At 37.5% G+C, this 26,448-nt stretch overlaps 1 protein-coding gene across 1 annotated transcript in view; it reads left to right on the forward strand.

Moving 5' to 3' along the window:
- Positions 1 to 25,900, forward strand: part of shot (dystonin-like protein short stop) — a 1,304,552-nt gene extending 1,278,652 nt beyond the window's left edge. Inside the window, exons 90-91 of the mRNA XM_090402172.1 lie at positions 10,447 to 10,606; positions 24,697 to 25,900. Of these exons, the coding sequence (XP_090258298.1) occupies positions 10,447 to 10,606; positions 24,697 to 24,992 (456 nt within the window). The 3' untranslated portion in view covers positions 24,993 to 25,900. The remainder of the gene's footprint in view (positions 1 to 10,446; positions 10,607 to 24,696) is intronic.
- Positions 25,901 to 26,448: the final 548 nt, after the last annotated feature.

Raw genomic sequence — 26,448 nt, forward strand, 5'->3', positions numbered from 1 at the left:
ATTCGGTTTTAACTAAATTTATTTTACTCACATTGGCTTACAAGGCATATTTTTTAGCCTTTAAATGTTAAATTAACCTTATCTTCAAACCAGATATCCTGTGAGACATCTTTCTCAAAACTAAAAATACATTATTCTAAACAGACTGTGAAATTGTCTTACACAGTTACATTGGGAATGTTCACGTTAATTAATGTCATGTGAAAAATACTCACTAATATAAATTAACAAGAATATTCTGAATGAATTAACGTTAAAAACTTTTTTCTATAAATTATAATATATATTAATAATTAAAAATAAGGTATAAATATTTATATTATATATAAATATTTGTATATAAAGGTGTGCAAGAATTTGCTGCTGGGTGGCCAAGTGATTAATGTATCTGCTCTCTGATCAGCAAACACTAGGTTTGAATCCATCCTGTGTGTGTGTGTGTGCACGCGTGCATGCGTGATAGTTCATCTTCAGGTAGGAAATGAATTTTATCGCCCAGTGTGAGATAAAATCTTATTATATCATCCTACTTATTAGAGGCCTGATGTGGCATGGAAAAATTCCACGTTTCATTAGAGCAAGATGTCCAGACTATGCAAAAAATATAAAATTAATAAAAATATAGAATAAAAAATATAATAAACTATTTATTTTAAATAAATAATATACATAAAATAAATATAATGATGTAAACTGAAAAAATAACATTTGACAAATTTGGACTGCTGATGACTAATAGACTAATTTAGAGGAAAACTATTGACAGAACATTAATAATGAGGTAAACTTCATCCTGTAGTATTGTCATAAGTGAGTTTTAAATTCAAATTTTCTGGAGTGAAAATTAAAAATATAGCACATGCAATTCAAAAACAGAAAAGAAAAGTAAACAACATTGTAATTGTAGTATGTAATAATGACATAGCTAGTGATAAGTTCAGTATGAGAAAGGATATAAAATGGTTGTTAGAACCTTGATATGATAAAATGAATTAATAAGAAGGCCTATTTGAAAGTTTATTTTTTACTTGGTCAGACTATAATAAATTTAGTTTAATCCTTTATCCAAGTGTGTGCAAACAAAGTTTGCACCTGAAAGTATCTTCAGAACTGGGGTAAAGTGGTACAACACCGGGCGACTCCTTGCAAAGGTGGAGAAAGCTACCAACACTCCTATCTCAGTATCTCCCATAATGCAAAACGCATCTCCTTGCGGATACATATAATGTTATGCATTAAGGGAAGGGCCACTACCCAGACTAGTTTCGACCTTTATTGAGGTCTCTTCAGTGGGAGCCAGGCCCAGTTGGAGATACCAAAGCAGAAGCATTAGCAAGGTCATCTCCTCCTATAGGGTAGTGGCCCTTCCCTTAATGCATAACATTATACGTATCTGCAAGGAGATGTGTTTTGCATTATGGGAGATACTGAGATAGGAGTGTTGGTAGCTTTCTCCACCTTTGCAAGGAGTTGCCCGGTATTGTACCACTTTACCCCAGTTCTGAAGATACTTTCAGGTGCAAACTTTGTTTGCACACACTTGGATAAAGGATTAAACTAATTTTATTATAGTCTGAACAAATGAAAAATAAACTTTCAACATCTTTCTCTAAATCCAGAGTAATTTAATAAAAAGGTGGCACACCGTTTGGCAGCTCCTATAGGAGGAGATGACCTTGCTAATGTTTCTGCCTTGGTATCTCCAGTTGGGCCTGGCTCCCACTGAAGAGATGTCAATAAAGTTCGAAACTAGTCTGGGTAGTGGCCCTTCCCTTAATGCATAACATTATACATATCTGCAAGGAGATGTGTTTTGCATTATGGGAGATACTGAGATAGGAGTGTTGGTAGCTTTCTCCACCTTTGCAAGGAGTCGCCCGGTGTTGTACCACTTTACCCCAGTTCTAAAGATACTTTCAGGCGCAAACTTTGTTTGCACACACTTGGATAAAGAATTAAACTAAATTTATTATAAGAAAGCCTATGATGGCAAATGATTCAATGCATAGGCATAGGATGTGTGGAATAAGTTTGAGTAAAGATTGGATTTGTATAAAAATGATAGCTTACACTTGAATGCATTTCATATCAGGAGTTGTGAAAAAAAAAAACTAATAATTGGTATGAGACTTAACACAGTATCAGGGAAACTAAATCATACGGGGAGGACTGGTGAGAATCTGTGTGTAACAGTGACAATGTTATGTAACTGTGTTAATGATGGGAATGGGCATTATCGTGGAAATGAGTATAAGGAGGGATTTCGACTTTGTCTCATTTGGACCAATCAAATGTGTGGAAAGATGTCTGCATATATAAGGAACTAGAGAAGAACAGATATCTTCAAGTTGTCCAACTGTGTAACATAGACTAAAGATGAGTATACGAAGAACATGCAGGTAGCTTGTTATGTCTGTGTACGAATGCTAGGAGTATCAGAAACAGAGGGTTAGAGTTTCTTGCCTTGGTCAGTATGTTGGGACCTCAGATTGTAGTCATTCGTTGGAGACCTGGCTATCAGAATCAGACATACTAACTGGTATTGAGTATAAAGGGTCCGGTATTTTTAGGAAAGATAGACAGGATAGGAGAGGAGGCACATTTTCTGGTGTGAGGTGGAATCCAACAAGACCAAATTCATAGTGGCGTTGTTACAGACCTAGTGGATTGCTGCTAGTGATGAAGAAATGCATCAGCAATGAAGACAATGGATGCAAAAAGAGTAATCATAATGGGGGGGGGGGTACTTGAATTAACCAAACATTGATTAGGTAGCACTAAAATCTCATAAGATTGAAACTGAATTTATTCAGCTGTTGTGAAATAACTTCTGAATAAATTCAGAAGTTGTTTCACAAACAGCATGTGACAGAAGGAACTCGAGGTTAAAGAGTGTTAGATTTGATAATAGTGTCAGAGAGTGTTTCAGTTAAAGATGTAACTATTCTAAGTCCAGTTGGTGACAGTGAGCATACAGTACTTACTTGGAACATGGCTAAGTTTATGAATGTTCCATTCAGAAAAGGTTACATGCTGTGAACTACAAAGCAGGAAATTATGACCAGCTGAGGAGTATACAGAGTTCAGCACAATGGTATCAGTTGCTGGATGGGAAGAATATTGAAAGTGCATGGGAAGCATTTAAAAATTACTTAAATGATGCAATATTAGAATGTGTCCCAAGAGTTCAAAGAATAAATAGGATAGGAGTTAAATGCATGTGTAATCTTATCAAGCAAGAGATTTGTATGAAAAGGATGATGTGGAAGAAATACCATGTACATAAGGATGATGTCCGTTATGGAAATTATAAACAGACGGCCAGAAGAGACACAACTGTTGTGTGGAAAGCTAAGTGTGAGAAAAGAAACTGTCTCTTCAAGCTAAACATAACCTCCAAAGAATTCTATCGATATGCTGCAAGTAAAAGAAAAAATGAATATGAAAGAGTAACTGTATTGAATGCATATAGTATGCAGGTTGCTGATGCAGAAGTGAATGTTCAACTAATGAGTAGTCATTTTGCTAAAAGTTATCAACCTGGTATGTGCAACATTGAACTCACTGCTACCTCTTCACCGTATGAGGAAACTTGTGTGGATGAGGAGGAAGTACTACAACTGTTGCACAAACTGAATAAGAATTCTGCAATAGGAACTAATTGGATATCAACACGGATGCTAAAAGAGTGTTCAACTGAACTGGCTATCCCTTGAGCAGGCTATATAATTTGAGTCTCAGAACAGTGAAGATTCTATGGAAGTAGAAAAAAATGTATGGTTAATCCCATTGCACAAGGGTGGTGCAAAGGCCTACGTATCCAACTATTAACCAATCATTATCTCAGGAGTGATAGTGAAGATTTTGGAAAAGTTGGTTAGGACTTGCATTCAGAAATGGGTTAATAGAGAATCTTTCCTCTGCATGAACAGCTTGGGTTTACTAAGGGATGGTCATGTTTTTGCAACTTGCTCACATTCTATAATAATGTTACTATTGAGCTAGACAAGGGGAATGGATACACCATGATACTTTTCATTTCTGCTAAGGCTTTTGATAAAATAGCATGGGAGACTGTTTCATAAAATGAATAATATAGGTTTGAATTATAAAATATTAGTGTCGATAAGAGGATGGCTGACCGACAGATATCAAAAAGTGGTATATGGGGGGATGGGTATTCTGCAAGATTCAAGGTAACCAGTGCACAGTGTTTCAAGGATCAGTCCTTGGTCCATTGTTATTCACTCTGAATATTAATGTCATTGGGAACAATTTGACATGCAACATACAGCTATTTGCTAATTCAAATCATTCTGCAGTACTTGCAGAATGATTTGAGTAGGCTGGAGTTGTGGGCATGAGAAAATGGATGTCAGTTCAGTGTGAGTAAATGTGAAGCCATCCACTTTGGTATGATTAGATATCCAATGTCATATTACATTAGTGGGATTATACTAGAAGAAACTGGCCAGACTAGGAATCTTGAAGTGTTAGTAGATAGAAAGTTGAATTTCAAGGGCCATGTACCAAAAATTGTAAATACAACTCAAAAGATAATTCCAGTGCTGAACTGGAACTTTACAAACTTTGACATGTAAAGATAAAGATGGTGGAAGTATTTTCACTTGGATAGACTATAAATTATATATTTAGTTTAACCCTTTATCCAAGTGTAAGCAAACAAAGTTTGTGCCTGAAGTATCTTCAAGACTGGGACAATTTGTGGGAAAGGTGGTATAAGTTCTCATCACTTGCCTTAGTATCTCCCATAATGCAAAGCACATCTCCTTGCAGGCACGTATAATTCTATGCATTAAGGGAAGGGCCACTACCCAGACTGGTTTTGACCTTTATTGAGGTCTCATCAATGGGAGTCAAACCTAGTGGTGGTGGTGATATCAAGGTGGAAGTAATGGAGAAGTCATATTTATCTATACGAGTTGCCAAAAGGTGTCACATTTTATTCTTAAATTACTCTGGATTAGAGAAAGATGTTGGAAGTTTTTCACCTGGTTAGACTATAAATTTAGTTTAATCCTTTATCCAAGGGCAAGCAAACAAAGTTTGCACCTGAAGTATCCTCAGGACCGGGGAAACTCATGGTAAAAGTGGTATAAGTTCTCATCGCTTGCCTTAGTGGCCCTTCCCTTAATGCATTGCATTATACATGTCCTCAAGGAGATGTGCTTTGCATTATGGGAGATACTAAGGCAAGTGATGAGAACTTATACCACCTTTACCATGAGTTGCCCCAGTCCTGAAGATACTTCAGGTGCCAACTTTGTTTGCTTACACTTGGATAAAGGATTAAGCTAAATACATAATTTATAGTCTAACCAAGTGAAAAAACTTCCAACATCTTTCTCTAATCCAGAGTAATTTAATAATAAGGTATGACACCTTTTAGCAACTCGTATAGGTAAATACGACTTCTCCATTACTTCCACCTTGGAATCACCACCACTGGATCTGGCTCCCCACTGATGAGACCTCAATTAAGGTCGAAACCGGTCTGGGTAGTGGCTCTTCCCTTAATCCAAATCATTATACATCTCCGCAAGGAGACATGATTTGCATTATGGGAGATACTAAGGCAAGTGATGAGAACTTATACCACCTTTACCACAAGTTGCCCCAGTCCTGAAGATACTTCAGGTGCAAATACAATTACACTTGGATAAAGGATGAAACTAAATATATAATTTAAAGATAAAGATGTCATTTTGTCTCTTTACAAGGCATTGATAAGACCTCACTTGGACTGTTGTGCACAGGTCTCGTGTCTTGGTTTCCATTGTGATTCGGATACAGTGGAGAGAGTGTGCAAAAGACTACAAAGTATTAAAAATGATATTAGGGTTTTAGAATACTGATTATGAAGAGAGATTGAGAATTTGTAGACTGCATACACCAAACAGGAGAAAGAGGGGTGATATGATTGAGATTTACAAACTTCCGAAAGGGTCATATGGGATTTCAGTTGATGGAATATTTTATTTTATGGAAGGTTGGGAAAGGACAAGAGGGCATCCTTCGAAGCTGAGAATGAAAGCTGCTAAGAAAGGGGATGAGATCTTGATTTTTCTCTCATAGAGTGGTGCATGATTGGAATGCATGGCCATTGGATTGTGTGTGCAAGCGGTGTGAATGAATTCAAGAACAAGTATGATAGCTCTGATGCATGTAGTGTGGCCTCCCTCGATGAGTCCCTGACTCCCTATAGGTCTCTCTTAATAATAATAATATTATTATTATCCTGTATACTATTTGAGGATACATATAAGGAAATTGATGATGATAAAAAATAAATATTTTTATAAAAATATAATAAAAATCCCTTAGAGGTTTACAGTCTTTCATAGGTTGAGAGTCGCATAAAAAAATGCATATCATGTTAATGTTGTGTGAAATAGTTTTAATAAAATAAGTAATAAGAATGTACTTAATGAACTAGCAATAGCAATTAGAAAAAAAAAAAGGGGGGGGGGAACATTTTCAAGTAATATCTCAGGCCCCTTTTGTTCACTAGTTTGGATTGCTTTGACACATCTGGACTGCTGAGCTCAGATATTGCTCAGATATTCCCATTTTGATTCCATGGAGATGAAGAGGCAGTTGAAATGGATAACTTAGTTGATATCTATCATATGGAACTGTACATATGAGGACAGAGTGAAAAAAAATGTGGTCTTCCAAGTTTGAGAAACAGAGGAGGAGAAGAGATATAATAGATATACAAATAGGTAAGGTCTTATAGATGTGATGGTTTGTGATTTATGTCAGGTGGAAAGAGAACTCAGGGGTCATCTCCGGAAGTTGATTAGTAAACATAAGTGAAATGCATGCACGTAGCATGTGGTGAACATGAGGAATGAGCTGCCATTAAATAGTATGTTCAAGGAGAGATATGATAGGTACGTGGCATTGAGTGAAAGAGAAGAGACTTTACCTCAATGATTCTTGGAGCTCTGTGGAGGAGTCTGCAGAGTAATAATAATAAAAAGTTTACAATCCCACCACATGTGGGAAAGTGAACATCCATCATATCATGTCTTCCACTTCTTGATACAGACTGATATTCTTTACTATGCCTATATTGAGCACATATGCAACCAAGACTCAATTATGGTCTATGCCTGTGCCAGAGATAGCACACTTTGATGGGTGGATCTTGTCCACTGTCATATAGTAAAACTGCACCTGATATATTTTGGACATAACTATCATCAGTGTTTATGTCAATGTAAATGAACCATCTCTGTTGCTTTGTTACCAACAGCTGTCTTTACAATATGCAATCAAAATAAAATCCCTGACAAATCATTTTTTGTTTATGTTGGAAAAACTTGCATAAAACACGCACCATACTTTCATTCCCCTTTGGATATTTGCATATAAAAAAATTGTTACAGTTCTAGACATCACTATAGACAATACTGCATGAATGTCATTATACCCCTTTCACCTTGGCACAGCTACATTTTGTCATGCAACTTAGGAAAACATTTCATTCTTCCTTTTGTGTATGAGTAGCATTTTAAAACACTATGGAATATTCTCATTTTTTTGCCTATTCACATCGGAGATTTAATAGGATTATGCCACTGTATTCATAGGCAGCATAATCTCTTCTCACTAAAATCTAGCACTTATATCATTGAACTGCATGCTGTAGAGCTTGCTCTGAACTGTGTACAAATTTAAATGCTTCCAAAGGTATATCACTACTCAATGTTCTATACAAGAAATCTAATATACCACCCACATCCAGTGCTTTCTCAGATCTAACATTTTTATATCACCTAAGAAGGCTCTACTTTGGATGTTCATGTGCTGTATTCTAAGCCATGTTGGGATCAAAGGAAACAAAAAAGCTGCAGAAACAACTAGTCATCTTATCCCTTATGACCACCTTACCCATCCCTTCATCTGACCTCATTTAGCAAGCAGTAGCAAATAACCTTTGTCAAATGATACAATAGCTGATTTCTTTTAAAAAATAATTATGCATATTTGTAATGTAGAGTAAAGAAATTGAGCCTCCTGCCAGATTAAAACAAAAGGAAAAAAAATAAAGAAACATTGAAAATTTCTTAAAAAAAGCTTGGGATTTTAGTTCCAAATATCATCAGTATAATTGAGTACGATGCTTTCTTAGAACCAAACTGTAAAATAATATGTAGATATTTTGAATACTAAAATACCTGCATAATGTACCATTTTTATACAGGGTGATTCAGAACTCTTGGGCCAAACTTTAAGGGGTGATAGAACACACCTAAACAAGCACTTTAGGTGTGTTCTATCTTTTGGACCTTCACTGGTTGAGTTCGGACCATACATTGTATGGTCCGAACTCAACCAGTGAAGAGCCAGAGGGCGCTTTCCAGTGAACACTTATAAGCGCTGGTTTTTGCAGTCATCGTTATTTCTACCGTAGAGTGCAAAAAGGATGGATTCTTTCACAAATCAGGAGAAGGCTCACATGCATTTCATTTACGGAGCTGCAGACGGGAATGCGAGGTAAGCCTAAAGACTGTACCGAGAGCGCTTTCCGACCAGACGCATGCAGGATACAAGACGTGCAAGGAGTGTGAGGACGCCACATGTTACAGAGGAAATTCTGTGTGGGGTTGCAGATTGTCTCGAATGTAACATGCAAGCAATTTCCCATGCCGTACGTGTGCCCCCAATCGACGGTGTGGCAAGTTCTACGAGATGAACAATTATAACCCTACCATGCACAGAGGGTGCACACCTTGACACCTGCAGATTACCAGCCTTGTGTGGATTTTGCACAGTGGTTCCTGCAGCAGACTGCAGTGCAGCGGACTTTGATGCCATGTCTTATTCACTGATGAATGCACCTTTACACATGAGGACATTTTTAATACCCACAATTATCATATGTGGGCAAGCAGAAATCTGCACAGCACACGTTCACATTCGTGCCAGTGGCATTTCTCCATTTGGACTGGAATCCTACATGACCATTTGATTGGCCCATACTTTCTGCCAGCACGGCTGAATGGGAGAATGTACCTCGTATTTTTACAAGAGGGTCTTGCCAGAATTATTGAACCATGTTCCAGCAAACGTTCAAACATGTATGTGGTTCCAACACGACGGTGCACCACCTCATTTTAGCATGGATGTGCAGAACACCTTAGATGCAATATTTCCAGGACAATGGATTGGTTGGGGTGGTCCCATCGTTTGGCCGCCACGATTGCCTGATTTCTCATATCTGGACTTTTTCCTGTGGGGCCATATGAAAAGCCTGATCTATGATAGCCCCATCGATTCCAATGAGGGCCTTATTGCCAGGATTTCTATTGCTGCTACCTGCTGTACGAGAAATGCCTGGTGTTTTCACCAATGTACGCCAATCACTACGTTGAAGGTGTGAAGCCTGCATTAATGTTGGCAGTCACTCTTTTGAGCATTTTCTATAATTTGTTCAATAAAATTCTTTAATTTATGTTCTGTAATTTCTGCAATTGTTTCAAATCTCCTCTGTCGTTCTTGTGTTTCTTCATTTCCTGACACAGTAGTTGCTAACCCCTAGCACTTCACTGCTTGAGTTCGGACCATGCATTGTATGATGAAAAGTGCTTGTTTAGGTTTGTTCTATTACCCCTTAAAGTTTGGCCCAAGAGTTCTGAATCACCCTGTATACTACTTCTTGCTAATGGAAATCAGAATAGGTATTCCCCAAAAAATATTTTTTTATGCAATTCCCACCCACAAAAAAAAGTTGTATCCCTATAGTACATTAGTATCATTGACTAGGTTGTGGATTTTTTTTTTTTTTTTTCAAATTTTATTAATTTTCGATATTTTTTCTGTATTTTCATTTTTTTTTTCAAACCATTTCAGGCCTCCAATAAGACGAACAGCTGGTCTCACTCCAAGCATTGAAATTAATCTCCCACCTAATGATAGCCACAATTTGTACTCAGCATAACGAAAAGCAGGTCACTGCATACCTAACATAGTCAGATCATAATGTTATTAACAATAACAGTACATCAATGAAAGATGTACCACATTAGACATCAGACCTTCCTATTTCTTGATGAGGGAGAAAACTGAATGTCTATCCTATCAAAAAAGAGAGAAAGGATAGAAATTAAGTTTTTCTTAAAAAGGGAAAAGAAAGGGGAGAGGCATATAGCTCTTTTCAAACCTAGAGTTCTGTTAGATTTCTGTACTGTGTGTGCGTGCATATTACTTGCCTTCTGTGAAACTGTTGAGCTAAATAAACACAAATTTCTTAAAACACATGTTTGGTCCCATTGTTACACATATCATCATTAGAATTCAACATGAGGCTTTTTAGTCCTAAAAAGTGTCATGCACATGTGTATATCTAAAGATGGAGAGAAGATAAGTTATTTCATATTTAAATTCTTGTTTAATTTTCGTATACGTTTCCTTTAGGTGAGAGAAAAAAGCGAACGAAGTGTGCCCATGCGGCAGCGATCAGCAGGTACAGCAGACAGCAGCAGTGACTTCAGTGGACCAAGTTTTAGTGAACAAGATAGTTTTGGTTCTAGAACTGGCCGATCTCGCACAACACCTAATCGTCTAACTCCTGGAAGTAAGTGGTTTAAAATGTTTCTTTAAAGTTTATCTCCCTTCTGAAAATATTTTTTGTCTCATTTTGATATTTATAATCATTTTCGTAAACAACTTGATTATATTCTTCCCTCTTTCAGATGAATGTTAAGATACTAAATTTATTATAAATCATTCTGCACATTAAGTTACATAATGTGGCACCTGGCACCAATGTGAAGCAGAACAGTGGCATCCATATCATGATAGTGTATGGAATTCAACCAGATGGACATTGGTTTGGAAGCAAGTGGTGGAAGAGTGTGCCAAAAATTTTATGAAAGCAAGTGTTGGAAGCGTGGGTAGGTCAAGAGATTGAAGCAGTAGACATAAAAGAGAATACACGTGAAAATGTGTGTGATGGTATGATGGAAGATATGATTGAAAGAGATTAAAAGTGACATGATTGAGAGAGAGAAAATAAAAGTAATGATCTAAAGACTAATAGTATGATGGGTGTAAAGAATGAAGAGTTGACTGTAATGAGGGAGATAGCATGGCTACACTGAGCGATATACACTACGAAGCATGAGCTGGAGTGAATGCAGAAATATCTGGCGAGTGGTTCAGCTGAGAACAGTAAGAAAGAAGTGCAAGAGAAAGGGATGCTTGATTAAGAGAGAAGGGGAAAGTTAAGGAGAAAGTGTTGTACAGCGATTCTATCATAAGAGGTGTGCTTGATGAGAGATTGATATAATCTTGCTTTCCAGGTGCAAAAATTAATGATGATAGGGAGGATATTGAAATGCAAAAGAGTGAAGTGGAATGAATGATATGAAAGGAGAAAAATATGATATGAGGGCAGACATGAAAGAGTTGCTGAAAGTAGCAGAACAGAAGAGTGAGAGTTAAGATAGTGAGTCTGGTGCCACGGTATGAGTCGGGCTGAGAAGGAGAGCCATAATAGCAAATGAGTCGATGTGTAGGTTATGCAGGAGGAATGATATGGATGAGTTGAAAAAAGTGTTGTTGAATGAATTAAAAGCAGATGTGCAAATCAGAGAAACTAGAGCTTATGGGGGGGGGGGGGAGAAGCTGTTGAGCAAGTACACAGATACCAGTGAGGCATCTGAGTGTAAGAATGTGTATGAAAATGTCTACATTACTACCGCTGGTAACAAACCAGAATGGCATAGTTAGTATAAAGTTAGTTTTTGGTATTGGTTAGTTCATCCTGGCCGAAAGTTATTATTACATGGCACCTCCAAGGAGTCCAAAGACTCATCGAGGGAGGGCACCTACTCTACAACTCTCCATCTCAGCCACTTAATCTGACTACAATGAACCGCCACTACCATCATCATCTATACCAATGCCATCTGCTGCCCACAACCACCACTAGTATTTTTGTCTGTAAATTGCATGCGTTCTCAAGGCCGATTTGTCTGTATGCGAGATGAAAAAAATGAGTTTCTGGGAGAAAAAAACCTCTGCTACCTCCGTAAGAGATCAGCTAACTCATCTTCAATTGAAAAACACCATATAAAGATTTTTCTCATCACGATGAGAATCGAACTTAGGCCTTTGCCAGTCAAAGGGCATAACGTACCATCATTCTTCAAATTGCACTACAGAGGTGCTTTTTGGCATTATTGAAACATGGCTGAAAGTAGCTGTGCAAAATCAGAAAAACCAGAGCTTACAGTGGGGGGGGGGGGGGTTGTTGACTGGTGCACAGAAACCCGTAAGGCAGTTGAGTGTAAGAATGTACATAAAATGTCTAAGTTAGTACCACTGGTAACAAACCAAAATGGGATAGTTAGTATAAAGTGTAAAGCAGCACCCCCCCCCCTTAGGTGGGTCTAAGGGGCTATTGTATTTTATATACACTAATGCCAGGAGTATTCAGAACAGGGAGGAGAAATTTTGGCATTGGTTAGTTCATCCTGGCCAAAAATTATTGGCATTAGTGAAACATGCTGACAGAAGATGATATGGTTAGTTGGATAGAATGTGAAGGGTATAGTGTTTTTAGGGAGGATACAGAGAAGAGAATGAGAGGAGTATTGTTGATGATAGCTGATGCACTGCAACCAAAGGGAGTAGGAGTACAACTGCAGGTCAGTGAAAATAACACATTTGAAGCTATCTGGTGTGAGGTACTGGCCAGGAGAACAAAATGTACAGTTGGTTGCTTCTATAGACCAGGGGGTGTAAAGGATGATGGGAGGATAGCATGCATCAGAAAATAAGCTCATTGAGTGGAGGGCAGGTAATTATTATGTAAGACTTCAACTATGGGAACATAGATTGAAAGGAGGAAAGATACAGGGGAAGAAAGAAATGGAATTTATGCAGTTACTATGGAATAATTACCTGAGGCAGCATGTGATGAAATGTACTAGGGCAGGGTTCCCAACCCTATGCCCATGGGCACCATGGCTCCCGTCAATCAATTTGTGTGTGCCCGCCGCTGTTCAACCATGTGCCATATAGTTTGAAATAATCACGCAACAATTCATGGCATGCTGTATGACGCATGCATTAATGACACATGATGAGTATTAAACGCATACAATGTAAAGTAGACGTGCATTCGAAGTTGTTCATTCCAGTTTAAGAACTGGAATATCATCATATTCTCCTAATTATGAAGCACTGGCCAATGAAATGCTATGCCAAAGATCACACTAACTTACATATATATATATTTAAATTTTTATATAATGTAAACTTTTAAGTAATGAAACATTTGATTATAATGTAAACTTTGTATGTATTCATTTAACAAATGAATTCAAAAAATTTGCAAAAAAAAATAGATGGTGCCCATCGCCCTATCAGTATTTTAGAATGTGCTCTAGGAAACCAAAAGGTTGGGAACCCCTGTACTAGGGATTTGAGACTAGATCTAGTAATTGCATTAGAGAATTTGTCTATAACCAGTATTACCACATTGCCACCACTTGGTGAGAGGATGCTAAATGTATGGAATTTTCTGTTAAGAGGGGGGGGGGTATTTCTTGTAGAAAGACTAATACATTGGCTATTCATAACTATTATTTTTCAAGAAATTACATGTACTGAATATTAATTATAATAACTATAATTAATACTTCCTATATTTCAGCAATGTTGCATTGCCATCATCAGGAATCACAGAACAATGATATGTGCATGCTGGCACTAATGCTGGGGTAAATGAGGCTGAAGAAAGGCACCCTAAGTAAGGCAGTCCTAGAGTCTCTGTCTTCTGGTGGGCTAAATTGGCCAATCTTGGCTGTTAGGCTGAAGATCTGAGGATAAGTGCTTCCCAAATTTGGGACAGTTTCATGCACCCAAATTTGTTGAGGTTTGGAAAGTTTCTCAGTGCTGAGGCAAATTCCAAGAATAGTCTCTCATATTTGTATTTCCTGCATGGTCTGCAAGTCCAGAGTGGCTGTAATGTGGAACTGGATGTAGTCCATGTGTTCAGAAATTCTGATATTGGCTGTCCTACCTGTTTGGCCTTAGTAGAACAGTTTGCAACTGCATGGGGACCTAGTAGACACCTGGTAGGTCTAGGGAATGTGGCTGGTCTTTGTTGGAGCAGATGCAGATAAGAGATGCCAATTTTTTATGTAGTCTTGTAAGTGGTTGTAAGGTTGTATTTCTTTGGAATTTTTGTTAATTTTTTATATATGTCCTGAATATACAGAATGATTATGGATTTTGTGTAATCTCTGTTATGAAGGGGGATTGCAGTTGTGAGGTATTAATATTTTTGGCTAATTTGGGGGTTGTTGTTGTAGACATTGGTTAAGGAAGCATTGAGAATGTGGTCAAGTTCAGTGGTTAGGGCACTATTATCAGAACTGATTAATTTTGTTCCTGTTTTATAGGATTTTTATAATCCCATATTATAATAAATTTAATTTAATCCTTTATCCAAGTGTGAGCAAACAAAGTTTGTGCCTTAAAATATCTTCAGGACTGAGGCAAGGTGGTGCATCTGTTGGCAACTTGTAGCAAAGGTAGACCAAGCTCTCATCACTCCTTGTCTCAGCATCTCCCACCATGCAAAGCACATCTCTTTGCAGACATGTATAATGCTATACATTGAGGGAAGGGCCACTGCCCAGACCGGTTTCGACCTTTATTGAGGTCTTGCCAGTGGGAGGCAGATCCAGAAGTGGTGACACTAAGGCAGAAGCAATGGAGAGGTCATATTTACCAATACGAGTTGCCAACCAGTGTACCACCTTATTATTAAATCACTCTGGATTTAGAGAAAGATGTTGGAAGTTTATTTTGCACTTGGTTAGACTATAATAAATTTAGTTTTGTCCTTTATCCAAGTGAGCAAACAAAGTTTGCACCTGAAAATATCTTCAGGACTGAAGCAAGGTGGTGCATCTGTTGCTGCACCTGGTGCATCTGGTGGTGCATACTTAAATATGACCTCTCCATTGCTTCTGCTTAGTGTCACCACTTCTGGATTTGCCTCCCACTGACGAGACCTCAATAAAGTTCAAAACCGGTTTGGGTAGTGGCCCTTCCCTCAATGCATAGCATTATACATGTCTGCAAGGAGAGATGAGAGCTTGGTCCACCTTTGCTACGAATTGCCAACAGATGCACCACCTTGTCTCAGTCCTGAAGATATTTTCAGGCGCAAACTTTGTTTGCTCACACTTGGATAAAGGATTAAACTAAATTTATTATAGCCTAACTGCAAAATAAACTTCCAACATCTTTCTCTAAATCCAGAGTAATTTAATGATAAGGTGATACACCAGTTGGCAACTCGTATAGGTAAATATGACCTCTCCATTGCTTCTGCCTTAGTGTCACCACTTCTGGGTCTGCCTTTCACTGACGAGACCTCACTAAAGGTGAAAAACCGGTTTGAGTAGTGGCTCTTCCCTCAATGCATGTCTGCAAGGAGATGTACTTTGCATGGTGGGAGATGCTGAGACAAGGAGTGATGAGAGCTTGGTTTACCTTTGCTACGAGTTGCCAACAGATGCACCACCTTGCCTCAGTCCTGAAGATATTTTCAGGTGCTAACTTTGTTTGCTCACACTTGGATAAAGGATTAAACTAAATGTATTATAGTCTAACCAAGTGCAAAATAAACTTCCAATAATCCCATATTGTGTGTGAGAGGAGTGATTTGCCTGTTGGTGAATGTATCTGCCAGTATTCATTCACTAACGAAGAATGCCAGGGTTTCATCAGGCTGGCATGTAATCAGAGTGTTTAGGAAGGGGGGGGACTGTTATTGTTTTCCTTTTTTAAGGTAAACTGGAACCTGGGATATTCATTGTTCAGATGTGTTTGGAAAATGTTAAGAGTATCCATGTCATGTGGCCAAATGGAGAACACGCCAGCAAAGGTTGGTCGATTGGTACAGCCTCTGCTACTAATGGCTCAGTTGAGTAAGTTTGAGCACGGTTAGTAGTTGGAAGGAGACCAATCGTTCGATGCTGTTGGTACACTCTCCCTCGATGAGTCTTTGGACTCCCTGGAGGTGTCAAATAATAATAATAATATATTACATCATCTACATAGTGCAGCCAAACAGTGGGTTTGTGTGGATCAGAGTTTAAGGCTTTCTCTTCAGAGGTCTTCATGAAGTAGTTGTCCAGGGATGGAGAAGGTGGTGAACCCATGTCTGTCCCCCTCTATCTGTATATAGAATTTTCCTTGCCAAACGAAATAGCCACGGTTCATAGTGAACTGAAACAGGGCCAAGATATCAGGAGGATATATAGCTAGGAATAAGGTCTGTGTCCTTAAGTGGGATGTTAGTGAATAGAGAGGAGACATCAAAACTGACCACTATGATGTGTACTGAATTTGATCTTCTTCTTGGAGTGTAAAGTTTTCTATACTGGCTTTAAAGTGGGCTGGATTTATTATGTCTGAAGGTGTATTGTCAGTATATTGAGAGTGAACTTTGGCTAATTCCTATGTGGATGAATCGCTGCTATCCATAATGAGACATAATGGCACATTTTGTTTCTGAATTTTTGGTGGCCCATATGTCCAGGGCTAAAGTTATACGGTTTTAGTTTATTGGTGACTTACACAGGCCAAGAGGTAACCTTTATAAGGAGTCTGTGAGGTGGGATCTTATTCTAAGTAAGGCGGCAAGCTTACCTGTGCAATCTTTTTGGTTTAAAACTACAGTGGCATTTTCTCTATCTGCTTGGATAATTACAATTCTGTTGGTTTTAATTTCTTGTAGAGCTTCATATTCTTTCCTTGAAAGGTTGCTTTTTGATGGTTTTGCATGAGTAAGCAGACTGGCTACATGCACTCTGATGTTGTTGACAATATGGGTATGAAGTTTGAGGATACCTCATTCTACTTGAATTATTTCTTCTGCAGGAATTTTCTTAGGTGCTGTTGTGTAGTTGTGGCCATGAATGAATGTACTAATTGTTTCTGGTTTCAGGGAGAAGGATGATAGATTTACAACGGTGTTTTTTTGTGGTTGTTGAGACTTGAAAGCTGAGGTTTTTTTTATAGATTATCAATTTTTTTTTTATTGATGTGGAAAGACAAGAGTTCAGATCTGCCTGTGAGAGGCAGAAAGCTTTCAAGTGACAGTTGGTTTACATTAAGGGTCAGCATTAAATCCATTCCTATTTAATATTGTGATGGAGGTGGTGATGGAAGAGGTGAGAGAAGACTTGCCTTGGACAGTGTTGTATGCAGATGACATTGTGCTGTGTGCAGAATCAAGAGAAGAAGTGGCAGGTAAACTGGAAAAATGGAGGAGAGTACTGGAAGAGAGAGAGAGGTATGAGGTTGAGCAGAAGAAGACAGAGTACATGTGTTGCAAAGTGGATGGCAGACAAGAGACAGATCTGGAGCTGGAAGGAAATGTCATCAGGAAGGTTAGTGACTTTAGATACTTAGGTTCAATAGTGAAAGAGGATGGAGAGGCTGAGAAGGAAGTTGGAATGCAGGATGCAAGCTAGATGGAGGAACTGGAAAGAAATGGCTGGAGTGCAATCTGATGAGAGGGTGCCGGTCATTCTAAAGGGAAAAAGCTACAGGACAGTGGTGAGACCAGCCATGACATATGCTGTGGAAACTGTGGCCCTGAGGAAAAATAACATCAGCAGGATGGAGGTAGCAGAGATGAGAATGCTTAGGTAGATGTGTGGTATGACCAGAAAGGATCGTCTGAGAAATGACTCTGTAAGGGAAACAGTGAAAGTTACGAACTTAGGAGCAAAGATACAGGAGGCAAGGTTGAAATGGTTTGGTCATGTGACGAGGAGGGAGGACGAGTATGTGGGAAGAAAGGTCATGCGGATGGATGTGCAGGGGAGGAGGAAACAAGGAAGCAGCCAAATAAGGAGGGCCTGAGGATGAAGAACTTGGATGTGGTTATAGCCCAAGACAGGAGGATGTGGAAGAGACTCATTGGAAACACAACCCTACTTAAGTGGGATAAGCTGCAGAAGAAGAAGATCGAACTTCTTGATGTGCTGACATCTGATTTTTTGAAACTCTTTGTTTGCTGAAGTGTTCAAAACATTGGAAGGGGTTTTCCAAAGGTCATTGTTCAGCATGGCAATGAGCTCCTCTTCTAGCACATGAACAAATATCTTTGTTTGTGTCAGCAAGGAGAATGCGAGTGGCAACAAGAGAGGGAGCATATGTGGAATTACAGGCTGGTAAGTATTACAGACTTGGAGATTGTTTGGATCAGTGCCATGGCATGTGACACTGAATGTGATGAATTTAGTATTTTTAGAAAAGATAGAATAAACAGGATGGAGGTGGGGTACTGCTGATGGTAGCAGGCGAATTTCAACCAACACAGTTAAGAGTCAGTCAAGCAGATATAAGTTCTTTTGAGTCAATCTGGTGTGACATTGAGGCCAATGAGACAAAATATAAAATTGGTTGCTGCTATAAGCCAGGGGGATGCCAGAGATGATGTGAAAGACATGCATCAGCAGATTAGTACAATGAATGTAAGTTGAGTAATTATTAGGGAAGACTTCAACTTCGCAGACATAGATTGGAAGGAGGAAAAAAATCACATGGCAGGAAGGAAATGGAATTTATACATTTACTGAGAAATAATTACTTGAAATAGAATGCAATGAAGGGGACTTGGGGGTATGCAAGTGTTGGATCCTGTTATGGGGTCAGAAGACCTGTCCATAACATTGCCTCTGATTGGGGAAAGTGATGATGACTTGGGAGTTGGCAAAACATTGAATTCCAATTAAGAAAGGGTATATGTGGAACTATAAGGCAAGAGATTATGATACACTTAGGAGGTAGCTTGAATCAGTACCATGGCATAAGGTTCTGTGAGGAAAGGATGTTCACAGTGCATGGGGGGATAATCAAGGGATATCTGGAGAAAATAATATCACACTTTATATGCAAGATCAGGAGAGTAAATCAGGTAGGAGTTAGATGGATGAGTAGTATAATTAAGTAGTATCATTGAGCAGCAAAAAAAAAAATAATAATAAAAGTAAAAAAAAAATTTTGCAAGTTTTTCCACTTGGTTATGCCATGAATTAAAGATGTCAAGAAATTATATTCTTGGTTTAATCTTTATCCAAGTTAAGCAAACAAAGTTTGCATCTGAAGTAATTTCATGACTGGGTAACTCATATATAGGGGCTAATGACTTCACATCACTTGCCTTAGTATTCCATAATGCAGAGCACATATCCTTACTGACATGCATAATGCTATACATTATGGAAGTGGTTACTACCCAGACTGGTTTTGACCTTAATGAGGTCCCATCAGTGGGAGCCAGACCCATAAGTGATACCAAGATTGACGTAATGCAGAAGTCATATTTCCATATACAAGTAGCTAAAATGTATCACAACTTATTAATAAAATACTCTGGATTAGAGATAAATGTTGCAAGTTTTTCACTTGATTATACTATAAATTAAATACGAGTTGTCCAGTCATGAAATTACTTCATGTGCGAACTTTGTTTGGTGGTGGATGGCATTGGTGTAGTTTGTGGTCAGTTGGTGGATTGAGTGACAGAGCAGATGTCCTCCCTCAATGAGTCTTTAGACTCACTAGAGGTGTCTAATAATAATAAAGGATTAAACCTAGAATCCTGATGTGCCATAGTGTTCTGTTCTTGGACTGCTATTTTTTAATTTGTTCATTAATGATATAGGAAAGGTTCTGAGAGGAACTGTTCAGTTACTTGCCGATGAAGCAATGTTGAGCAGAACAGTAGCTAATACAGATGATGTCAGTTTAATGTGGCAAAGTGTAAAGTTATGCATTTTGGAGTGAAAAGATTACCAGCTGTATACCACATTGGTATACAGCTGGTTCCAGGAAATTGAAGCCAAAGACTTGGGAGTTTTAGTGGATAGGGAGTTAAAGTTTAGGGCACATAGCAAAAGTGGCTCAAGCAGGTTATTGTTTTTCTTTATCGAACATTGATAAGACCCCATCTTGACTACTGTGCACAGATCTGGGTGCCAGGGTTTCTTGGTGATGAGGAGGAGGTGGAGAGGTCCAGAGGCAAGTGGCGAAGATGGTAGCAGGTCTATGGAATGAACCTTATGAGAACAGGTTGACGATTTGTAGGTTACAGAAACTGGTTGATAGGCAGAAAAGGGGGTGATATGATTGAGATTTACAAATTACTAAAGGGGTTTTTCAAGATTAATTCAGAGGAAATTTTTCAGAACAGGTCTGGTGGTGGGAGAACTAGAGACATCCATGGAAACTGAGTAAGAGTGTAGTTAGCAAGGGTATTAGAACTAGATTTTTACTTAGAACTAGATTTTTTTGCTTGGAGAGTAGTGAATGAATGGAAAGGTTGCTAGAGTCTGTTGTGGCTGCCATTACTATGAATGAGTTCAAGGCAAGGTATGACAAATACGGCGCAGATGCTGAATAGTTCTTGACATGATGTTTAGGCCTCTCTCGATGAGTCTAAGGACTCTGTGGAGTTGCCCACAATAATAATAATAATAAAGAATATAATTTCTTGGTGTCTTTAATTTATAATATAATCAAGTGGAAAAACTTGCAGCATCTATCTCTAATCCAGAGTATTATAGTAATAAGGTGTGACACCTTTAGCTACTTGGATATGGAAATATGACTTCTGCATTACTTCAACCTTCGTATCACTTCTAGGTCTGGCCCCCACTGATGAGACCTCAATAAAGGTCAAAACCATTCTGGGTAGTGACCCTTCCCATAATGTATACATGTCCGTAAGGATGTGTGCTTTGCATTATGGGATGCTAAGACAAGTGATGCGAAGTCATTAACCTCTATATACAAGTTGCCTAGCCGTGAAATTACTTCATGTGCAAAATTTGTTTGCTTACATTTGTTTGGATAAAAGATTAAACCAAGAATATAATTTCTTGGCATCTTTAAAGAAAATGTTGTGGAGGATATATAAGGAGAAAGGTGACCATTTAACTCATGAACAGTACAAGGATCAGGGAAAAAAGGTGACCAGCATGATAAGGAAGGCAAAATAAAGTAATGAACCAAACAGGTGAAAGGAAATTCCAAAGAGGTTTTTCATTATGTGTCACATAGGAGGAAGAATGACTATGGAAGGATAACCTTAATGAGTGCAGGTTGTTGAGAGGTAACAGAGGCATACAAAATTGTTGAGCTACTGAGTGATCATTTTGTAAGGGTAAATCATCGAAGTGAAGTTATTGTTATGACAGAGGTGACATGGACTGATATAAACACAGAGGTTGATGAATTGGAAGTACTTAGGATATTGCAGAATCTGAATGCAAATTCAGTTGTGGAATTGGATACCAGCTCACATTTTAAGAGAATGTGCAGGGAAACTGGTGATGCCATTAGGCTGTTTAAGTCTCAGCTCAATGTAAAGTTCCAAGAATGTGAAAGGAGGATAGAATAATTCCTTTGTGGTGATGAGATTGGATTACCAGATATTAGTTACTTTTATGGAACTGAAGAGGTTTTTTTTTCACTATGTTTGTTCAAGTATCAATGCAGGAACTAAGGTACTGAAAATTATTTACTTCTTCTAGAATGTGGTCATTCAACCTAATGTTTCATTCTGTTCTTTAGAACTTTAGTTTTAAGTTGTTGCTGTTGACTGCAATCCAATCAATACTGCATTTTTACATAATTATCTGAGTGGTTTTTAATTGCAAAACAGAGACCATATATCTGGGTTTGTCCTGCTGATTCTTCAAGAATTATTCCATTCTGATTAGCTGCGAGTCTTAATACATATAAAAGTAATAATAAAAAAGACATGGTGCCCAAACGTTTCCTTGAAGAACTCAAATGGAAATAGGAAAACTCTCAGTCATATCTCTGTTAACTATTACTCTTGCAATATTCAGTTAAAATAAAATCCCTGCCAATATCTATCCTACATGATCAAGTTTTTTGTTGTTGTTGTTGTTTTTCTATAGTGGGAAAACCTGTATAATGCATGTTAGATTGCCATACAGCCCTTTGGATCTGCATACTAAAGAACCATTACAAGTTCTAGAGAATACTGCACAAACACCACTAAACACATCACAGTACCAGCTCAGGACAACTACATTCCATCATGCAGCTTAGGAAAATATACTTAGTATATTTCCCTAAGCTGCAAAAGCTGCTGAAGAATCTAGTATACCAACTTAGGAAAATAGTATACTAGATTCCTCTAGTATGCCACTCACATCCAAAGTTTTCTCAGAGCCAGTGTTATATTGCCTAGGAGGCTCTGTTGTTCATCTTTGTTAGATCCCAAGCCACATTGGAATCAAGGGAAATAGTTGTATTTACTACAACTCTGTTAATTCATTCCTCACTATTTGCATGACACATATACCAATCATGGGTAGTTACAAAATGAAATGTAATATTGCAGTTGCAGAGGTCATAGAGAGGAAGTTGTTCTTGCTTAGCTCCACATAGTTCATACCAATCTTGCACACTCCTTCCTACTGAGGAGTAGTGATATGCCTGTGTGTCAGTACTGTTAATCTCTTTTAACCTTTTATCATATTTTGACAAACTGGCTTCATTTTTTTAACTGATGCAGTCATTATTTTATTGCTTTTAGCAATCTGTCTGAGTCTTAATATATTCAGGCAGAATTTATCTGCTTCATCAAATTCATCATGTGTCCTTAAATTACTACAGAAAGTTGATCTCTACAATCATATATAAATATATATCTTTTTAAAACCTTTGTTTTAAAATGATACCTATTTTAACTTTGTTTATACCTTTATTTATGTTATATTTTAACCATTGGCTTGGTTCAAGTTGTTGATGTACCATTAAAAATCACACCATCCAACATGTAGACATAATGCCAGGTAATGATACTATCCACTACCGTTACCTTGATCCTCACAGAAACTCTTTCACAATTCAAATAGGAAATAGAAATTACTTTGTCTCTAAATAGTAATAGTGATCATTTAGTCATGACCTGGAAGAACTCCCTGGAGATTCATCTAGCCCACTCAGCTAATATTCTCTTATAAACTGATTTACCTTCCTTTACATGCTAGCTATCTTTCTTGCCTGCACCTCGAGTTCATGAATTTGCTGATATCACTTTTCTTTATATGCCCTCCACATTTTTTTAAAGTTCTGTTTGATGATGCTACTCATCCATTTAATTTATGCTCAGTGACTCTGGATAAGCCATAATGCTGTTTTCTATTTTCACTACTGCTAACAATCTTCCCTTGTAGTTTCTTATGACAGAGTATCACACCAAGCTGCCTCCTCATAATACCATAATCACTGACACTGAAAATTCCATATATTTAGATATGTGGAATTTTCATTTAAGGAATAGGATATATGTGGAATTGCAGAGTCAGTGATTATGATATTATGAGGAGGCAGCTTGGTGTGATACCCTGTGATAAGAAACTGCAAGGGAAGGTTGTTAACAGCATAGAAAATGGAAAACAGTATCAAGCTTACCCAGAGTCATGAGGATAAAATGTGGAGGGCATGTAAATTGATATCAGCAAATTCATGAACTCAGGGTGCAGGCAGGGAAGATAGCTAGCATTTAAAAGAAGGCAAAGTCAATTTATAAGAGAATAATAGCTGAGTGGGCTAGAGGAATCTCCAGAGGGTTCTTTTGCTGTGTGATGAGTAAAAGAAGAAAAAATTGGCAAGAGCAACAGGAAGCAGAAGAAAGAATTGAATTACTGAGCAATCACTTTGCAAGGATATATCATCCAGGTAGAAATACCGAAGCAATAATTGTAATAGGGAAGTGATGTGTGAGAGAGTTTGAGGTGCTTAGGATACTACTCAGTCTCAATGTACATACTGCCATGGGACTGGGATATTAGCTTGTGTATTACAAGAGACCTGGCAGTACTTCTGACCAGGTTGTTTAACTTGAATCAGTTTTGGATAGTCCTAACTGACTGAAAAAAAAAAGAAAATAATTCCATGACATATAGGAGTCTCCAGGACAGCAGTAGCAAAATACTTACCTGTATCTTTTAAGTAGCATCAAAAGTATTGGAAAAGTTGGTTAAAGGAATTTGGAAATGGGTAGATAGGAATATGATACATCAGGTGTGGAATGAAAAACTGCAAGCTGTGTATTACACCAATAGAATCAAAATGTTGAGAAATTGATTTGGAGGTAATGATGTACTGATAGTTGAAGTTTAGTGGATATATTCCAAAAGTGAGTTAAAGTAGTTCAAAGTGTCATTGGATGTTCAGAAATATGTAGACAAGTAGGAATAAGAGAGTTATCCCTCTTTTAAAGACTTGGATATGACCACATCTAGACTACTGTACACAGATTTGGTTGCCTGGATTTCTTGCAGTGAGAACCCAGAGGCAAGTAGTCAAGATGGTTTACATATCTGGGGAATGTTCCCTATGGAGATAGTTGATGGCCTGAAGGTTACTAAGTTTAGTTGACAAGCAGAAAAGGTTGACTATGATGGAAACATAACAGTAACTAATTTTGTTTATAGAATAGAGCAGAAAGTAGCAAATAATTACAAAATGTATGTGTTATAGCTAGAAAAGAATAGTCTAGAAAATAATTTATCTTTAGTCTTTAACATTATTGTGGAATTTTCATTTGGAAAATTACTCACTGTTTTTTAAAATGTTTCATAGGTCATGGCAGCAGACCTCCAAGTAGAGCTGGAAGCCGTCCTTCAAGCCGTCCTTCAAGCAGACCTCCAAGCAGAGCTGCAAGTGATCTATCAGCAGAAAATGTTGAAAATTATCGCTCAAGAAAGATGGGGCCAGGCGGTCCAGCTAAAGTTAGAACTCCTAGTGCATCATCTGGAAGAGGTGTTTCCTCTACAGCTAATAGTACAAGGATACCAACTGTAAAAAGGAGCTCATCATCAGCATCATCAACAGGAAAACCAGAAATTATAAAGAAGGAAAGAGAACGATGGAAGTGAAAAGAAATATACTAAAATTCTTGTGTAAATATACAGTAATTTTTACTTACTGCACTAACCAGAGGTGTATAAATTGAGGGTATCTTTTAAAACTGCTAACTGTGTTTTAATTTAGTATTCGAGTGGATGACAATACCTAAGCCTCCTATGAAGTGCACTGTTAATTTGCCTGTGAGAATTAGCAGGAAGTAAAACTACTTCACTTCGTGTTCCCAGATCCAGCAGTGAAAGTAGGGTAACTTCATTTTAGTAAACATCGGAATACTTCACTACAAGTTGGAAAGGAGGAGGTACTCCAATTTTCAACATTCCATATGGACATTGTGACAAACATATACTTCAACTGTGTTATTTCCTAGTTAAATTATGACAAACTGAGTCTCTTTCTCTCTAAAGAACCTTAGAGATTATTATTATTTTTTATTATTATTCACTACTAAGCAATAATTCATCATCATTTTGGCACAGGTTATGGTACCCTTAACAGAAACTGCCATCTCACACAGAACTGTTTGCAACTATTTCATCTACAGAAAAGGAGGTTTATAATATATAGCTTGTCCTAAAGTGCCAATTTAAAAACTTTTATTATTGTAAAAAGAAGCCAAATCTGATTTATTTCAATGTTTTGTTGACTGGACTACACTGAAGGCAGCTTAGTGAATGTAATTTTAATTGTTTAAGTTGATTCTAAATGGTCTCATTCTGTAAAATAGGCCTATGACATTCCTTCGGTTTATATATTAATCCATAGAAGATATTTTAATAGAAGTAACCATCATGCCTTAAAATAATCGTGTTAAATTTTTTTTACTGAAAATAATTATTTATAACAGGCACGCTCATAACTAATTGTTCTTACACAGAATTCTGTATAATACAGAGGCCAATAAAATACATTAACAAGATTCTATGTTAATTTTTTAAACCCTGCCAATGTTTTCATTGTTGGCTTCATTTTCAGTTGTTTGGTGGAAGAACTGAATTCAAAAAAATAGCAGTAATATATTGATCAGACATATGCAATTTTAGTAAATGTCAGCCAAAGAACAATGTTCTTTTTAATACCTATGATCATATATGAATGTAAATACTGATATTTCTTTTAAAAACTTTTCTAGTTATTAATCTAAACAAGGATGTGTAGTCATTGCATATACATTAAATAAGTTCTCTATATAAATATTGAAAGTAAAAATAATTAAATAATATTCATAAATATGTGATAAATGTATTGTAATGACCAGATTTATTCCACGAGGTAGGTTTCATGTCTCTCACACAGATCAATATTGAGCAACAGGCAAGTTACAGTATACAAACTTGTATATGCTTATCCATATGGATGTTTACCAAGCATGATATGTTTAAATTTAAAAGTGGAGATATTCAGTTTGTAAATGACAAATCAGGGAAATAGAAATAGTGATGTACATTCTCTGGAACTGTTCTAGGG

Source organism: Typopeltis vanoorti, chromosome 12 (genome assembly GCF_054136105.1).
Source record: "Typopeltis vanoorti isolate ZY-2024b chromosome 12, IOZ_Tvanoo_1.0, whole genome shotgun sequence".
Classification (NCBI taxonomy): Eukaryota; Metazoa; Arthropoda; class Arachnida; order Uropygi; family Thelyphonidae; genus Typopeltis; species Typopeltis vanoorti.